Raw genomic sequence first — 5,701 nt, 5'->3', positions numbered from 1 at the left:
TAATTAGCACATAATGAGCCTCCCTCTTTCATGAAGAGCCAATCATCAATAATGGTTACAGGGGCTAATTATACAATAAAAACAAATAACACACCAGTTAATGAAGAGAAATTGCTACTCCGCAAGTTCAAGATCACAATCTCATTTTGCATGCTAAATCAACAGAAAGCAATCATCAATCTCGCGAGTAAATCTTGTGTGTTGAAAGGACTCCATCATGTTTCTTCTGGGCCCTACCACTACTGATTGTCATCATATTTGCTGGCCCTTCATGTTACCCGGAGAAGTTTTTCAACGAAGCTTTGAATTATTTGCAGTCATTAGAAAGCTCGGGATAATATAAATTCAGCAGCAGGAGTTAAAAATTTCAACTTGCACTGTTAAGCGGCCACAAGAAACAAGAAAGTCAATTGTTCTTGAAGAACTTTAATGGGAAACCCTAGTCTGCTAAAGGCTTGAAAGTGGGCTACGATAGAAGGCTGTTGAAGAGGCGGAAAAGTGTGGCGCAAGCCGCCTGCTAGAGGTCCATTACAGGATATACCATGCTTTTAATTTATTATTGTTGGTCGAACAGCTTTGAAGAGGCACCATCAACCCACTGCAAAAATTACAAAAAGAAAAAGGGAAGGAAAGAAACCTCTCCTGATCTTCTTGCTGAAGATTATTGACAGGTGAGAAATGTTTCCATCCATTCTTTAGTTATCTACCGTTTCTTCAAGTGTTTTTTGTAACGATTTGATATTCTTTGATCACTCTTATCAACGAGACGATGGTGATGTATTAACAAAAAACTTCCCAATCTTAACTCAGATTCGCATTCGAAATAATATTAGCAGAACAGTTCCACTGGCCACTTGAACTAACAGCTTATGTAAGAATCTGTAATGACATTGGGCTCAAAATCTAAGTTCCCCGTTAAAGGGACCAAGTACGCCCAACCTTAAGCCCAACCTTTGAACTTCTCCCATGGCCTTTTCATAAAGAAACGAAAGTCAACAATATTTAACTCTTGTCAATACATAAATTACTGTACTCGGAAGCCCAACATTGCTAGAAATTCCAAGTTCAGCACAGCACAAAGCCATAGGCCATTGCAATGATATTTAACTAGTAAAAAATTTCTGACAGTCTACCTTGGTTGTTCGGTTGTTCCTAGTATGGTGATAAAGATTATAGGAATGGTGTTGGTCACAACTGAATGTTAAAATGCTTCGTTTCATCACTTTGACTGAGTGACAGTGTTGAATTTGTAGTTCTGTTGCCATATTGCACCATTATTTTGTATTCACCTAAGAAGCCAAAGAAGCTGTATGATCCATGATCATCTGTGCGGCCCTTTCCTTGCCCGGTTTCCCATTCTCTTAGGAGCTTGTCAACTGTATCACCGGCCGGGAGGTTTTGAAGATTATAATCTGTAAGACACATTTGGTAGCACCCCCCATTGGGATGGATTGCAGTCCAAAGCATGATCCCATCCACTGCAGGATGCGAGAAGCCTTCTCTTAACACCTGCTCTAGATAAGTAGCCTGCAGAGTTGACACCATAAGGAAATGTTAGGATGCAAATATTCATTTTAGATTCTTTATTAACTGAAAATAAATGATGAATACCCTAGTGCACCTGAGTTTCTTTATCAAATTTATTGCTGATATCAACTTCTGTGAGCCAAATGGGAAGCTTAAGGGTAGCCAGTTTATCTAGAATAGCCCTCACTAGAGGAAGATTTGGCTTAGAAAAGTGACTCTCTAGGCCAATTCCATTCATTGATGATCCTCCGCGTTCAAGTTCTCTTATCTTATCAATGTAGGTATCTACAGTTGTATTCACATCAGTGCAAGTCTCCACAACATTAAATTCATTCAAAAACAATGATGCTAAGGGGTCTGCTTCGTGTGCTGTTTTATAGAAATGTAAAGTGGCATCCGGACCAAGCCTTTCTTCATAGAAATCAAAATGTAGCATTTCATTGCTAACATCCCAATGTATAAACTCTTCTTTGTATTTGCTCATTAGACTTTGAATCCGGGAGCTGACTGCTGATTTTAGGGCAGGACCTGTGAGATCACGAACCCATGCTGGATTGTACTTGGGGTCTTCCCAGAAAATATTGTGGCCTCTAGCAACTATTTGGTTGGCTAGAACGAATTCCAACATTTGATCTGGTATGGTGTAATTGACCTTCCCTTGTTCGGGTTCCGTCGCATACCACTTGAGTTCATTTTCAAATACTGCTGCATTGAATCTCTCAACAAACCAATTCTGAAACAATCAGAGCAATTTTCTTAGTCAGCCTTGTCGCCAGAAATTAGTACTCTTTCCTATTTATTTAATTTACAATCTTCTGTAAGACTATACATGTACTGAACTTACCTGATAGGGTAAATTTCCAAGAATTGTTCTTGCTATTGCTGATCCAAATGGGAAATCTTTTGAGATTTGCTCTATTGTAATGGATGCTCCTTGCAACCTATCTCCATGACTATCTGACACATGTATTGTCACGGGACGCTTTCTTTCCTGGTGAAGGAAATATTTAAGAGACCGAGCTGCTTCTTTCAGTTGGAACTATTTCTTAGATCTGGCAATACTAGGCCTAGAAAAACAGACACTATCAGGCCATGAAAACACAAGGTGTTAACAGTGCTTACAGTGTTAATTATGTATTGCTGATTTGTTCTCCATTGCTGCTCAGTAAACGGCTGTACTGAAGCACTTGCAATTGCGACATCGATACTTTTGTCAGCTGTGCCCTGCATGAACAATTCAAAAACAGAAAATAATTTCATCAACATATAGACATTATACAATTTGTTTAATATTAGGACAACCCAACATTGATAGGTCCAGACAATGAACAATTAATAGAAGAAGCTTTTAATCATAAACAAGTTAACCTGAAAATATAGTATTGATACACTTGAAGGTGAATCAAGAATGAATCCTCCCTTGAGAAACGACCAGCATCCACTCTTGGCCAAAACAGTCCCAACGCAATCATTTGTGGAATTATTATTTGTCATTAGGCTTGCAGTTACTAGAGTTGAATCTGCACCCTGTATCTTGACCCAAACTGCATCACACCAAAAACTACACTGGCCTCAGGGAACATCTATCAATTATAGAGCTCATAACAATGATTTATATCAAGCCGTTACCAAAACATTCATGCCAGGAGAATGGTTCCTAATAGCTTAATTATGGAGTTCATAACATTCGTTTTTGCACAATGGCTTGCTGAGTTGAACCTGACCCTTTGATTGTGCAACAAAAAATCAAGGCTATAGTTTTATAGGAGATGGAACATTAAAGCAAAGAAGAAACGATCACTCAACTGGAAAAACAATACATAGTGTTTTGAGCTAGATTTTGCAATATCAAAGCTGGTGTATAAGAGCCATCTGAAGAAGTACTAATTCTGTGCTGGGTAAGTGGTGCTTGATCTTTGAATATCCCTCCATTATATAGTGGCTTCTCTGGCACTGATTTACACTGCCAACAAAACATCCATAGCCATGGAAAGGTAATGTAAATTTGAAGAGGAGAATTTATCAATGATCTCCTAAATCATACCAGTTTACCTCAGTGTAGGCTGTAAAGTCATACAAAGGTCCATCTGCATTAACCACACACAAAAAAGAAAAGGAAAAAATATTGATTACAGGTCAAACAAACTTGAATTTAAAAACCCAGAAGCAATGCAAGAAATTGAGAAAGCACCGTAAGAAAAAGCCAAGAAAGGGATCAAGAAAACTGAGAAGCCCAAGATAGGAGCCTTGTGCATGCTCTTTTTGCTTAGAAAAGCCATGAACAGCATGAATGGAATGGATTGTAATTTATATAGATAAATGTTTTTATGAGGGACTGGAATGGAGGCTACAACTTACAAGAGTGAATGCCACTTAAATTTGAGGTGGTTCACAAGGGTACAGTGCTACCTTGTCTTTCATAAGCCTATCGTTGCCCTTGTTCACATGTTATTTGAGATGCTTATGTGAAGACATGCCATCCATCAATTAAAACTCAATCTTTTGTGTATGGATTCAGTATCTTTTTTGGATTTTTCTTAATTACCTGTAACCTTTGCTGAATGGTCATTTTTAATTATCATCTGTGGCCGAGAGTCGAGTCCCTAGCTACGTACGTAGGGTGGATGTTTATTATTCCATTATTATCTGGCTTTATTGATCCTTGCCTAATCAATAGTCTCCCCCTTTGCTCTGATGGAAATCCCAGCAACTGTGAGTGTTAAAGGATCATCATCACCTAACTAGTGAAGCCGATCCTGCTATAATTTAGTGGCACGATCCATGCTCTGTTGCTTTTAGTCAGTGTTTTAGGGAGTAGAGGACGGGTTGGTTTGTTCAGAAGAGTGGTTACAATTGCCGTATAATTTATGGCTTGCGAAGCTGAAGCTGGTAGAAAATTGACTGAGAAAGAGGTATTGACAGTGACTTCATAGAAAGGTCCTGTACGTTTGATGAATTAAGATGGTGCATGCTTTGACTTCAAGCTGCCGTTCACTGTGTGCCTTGCAGTCTAAAAAGCGGGAGAGCTTTCATGGCTTCAACTGGCACGCCTTCATGATGCAGCATACCATGGAGATCCACACATGTCCTACAAAGGTCCCTTATTTTCCTTGTCCAATGTCAGCAAGACAAAATTATTCGAAGCACGGGGAGAAAATGGTGCGCTGTGGTCACGAGGGGAGCTAGGATTCAAAGATAGGGCCGGCAGAGAGAGACTCTTGAGAAATATGAGGGCAGCTGTCTAAAACTAAGGAGTAAATTTGAAATGCAAAAACTAAAAGGTCTAAAATGAATTTATAAAAAAAATTGAAGAGGGCAATTACCCGCCTTCTCTTCCACGTAACTAGTTCTTTGCTGATCAAACTGAGAGGTTTTTTCTTAAAAAAAGGATTACCTACAAAGGTTTTTAATGAGTTTTATATTCTTTATGTAGTATTTAAATTGCAATAATACATGAATAAATCACCTATATAAGTATGGACCGAAGTCACTTCTATGAGATATTAATAAAATTTTAGAGTATTTATAAACAATTAAAAGATCATTCATAAACAATTAAGAGCACACATGGTCTCTTAAGTACAAAACTGAATCAAACAATAAGAAATTATGGAGATTTAATGTGATTGGTGAAATACCTGATTAATAATAAAAAAATTAATTTACAAAAGTGAAAAAATCACTGATAATTCTTAAAGTTAAATCTCATTCTTTATATCATTTGATTTGTAGTTCAAAAGATATCAAATTATATATATTACACTTAATAGATAAAAATTTAACAAGTATATTTTTTTTAATATGTGAGGAATTGTTATAAATAACAAAGATTATTTAATTTTTTTATCTCATATGAAAAAATAAAAACAAATAAGGACACCAATGGATTCTCTAACCTGGAGTTTTCAAAAGAAAAGTTCCAACCTTCTAAAGAGAGACAAACATGAGCATAAGTGTGTTCCAGAATACCCAACTTCAATTTAAGTGTACGGATTATATATATATATATAATCCCAAAGTGGAGGGATTACTGTATATTTTGGAATGTACTCAGAAGACATTGATTGGCAATTGTGTAAATTAATTGTAAAATTATGTGTGCCTTGAGAATAAATTTGTTTGTTCATGCTAACACAAATGCTTCTTCTTTATTGGTAGCTAGTGGCTTGGCCAT

The 5,701-nt window shown here is 37.1% G+C and overlaps 1 protein-coding gene across 1 annotated transcript; it reads right to left on the bottom strand.

Annotated features, from left to right (window-relative positions):
• Positions 1-809: 809 nt before the first annotated feature.
• LOC105117580 (endo-1,4-beta-xylanase A-like) lies at positions 810-4,027 on the bottom strand. Its single transcript, XM_011015309.1, has 8 exons — positions 3,719-4,027; positions 3,580-3,614; positions 3,334-3,490; positions 2,896-3,071; positions 2,650-2,751; positions 2,372-2,518; positions 1,622-2,260; positions 810-1,527 (listed from the first exon to the last, which is right to left on the bottom strand). The coding sequence occupies exons 1-8, from the start codon at positions 3,813-3,815 to the stop codon at positions 1,189-1,191; spliced, it is 1,692 nt and encodes a 563-aa protein (XP_011013611.1). The 5' UTR covers positions 3,816-4,027; the 3' UTR covers positions 810-1,188.
• Between the last annotated feature and the right edge of the window lie 1,674 nt (positions 4,028-5,701).

The sequence above is a fragment of the Populus euphratica genome, unplaced genomic scaffold (genome assembly GCF_000495115.2).
Source record: "Populus euphratica unplaced genomic scaffold, PopEup_1.0 scaffold1426.1, whole genome shotgun sequence".
NCBI classification, from domain to species: domain Eukaryota; kingdom Viridiplantae; phylum Streptophyta; class Magnoliopsida; order Malpighiales; family Salicaceae; genus Populus; species Populus euphratica.
Note: the sequence above shows the minus strand (reverse complement) of the source record. Positions and strands in the feature narration are given on the sequence as shown.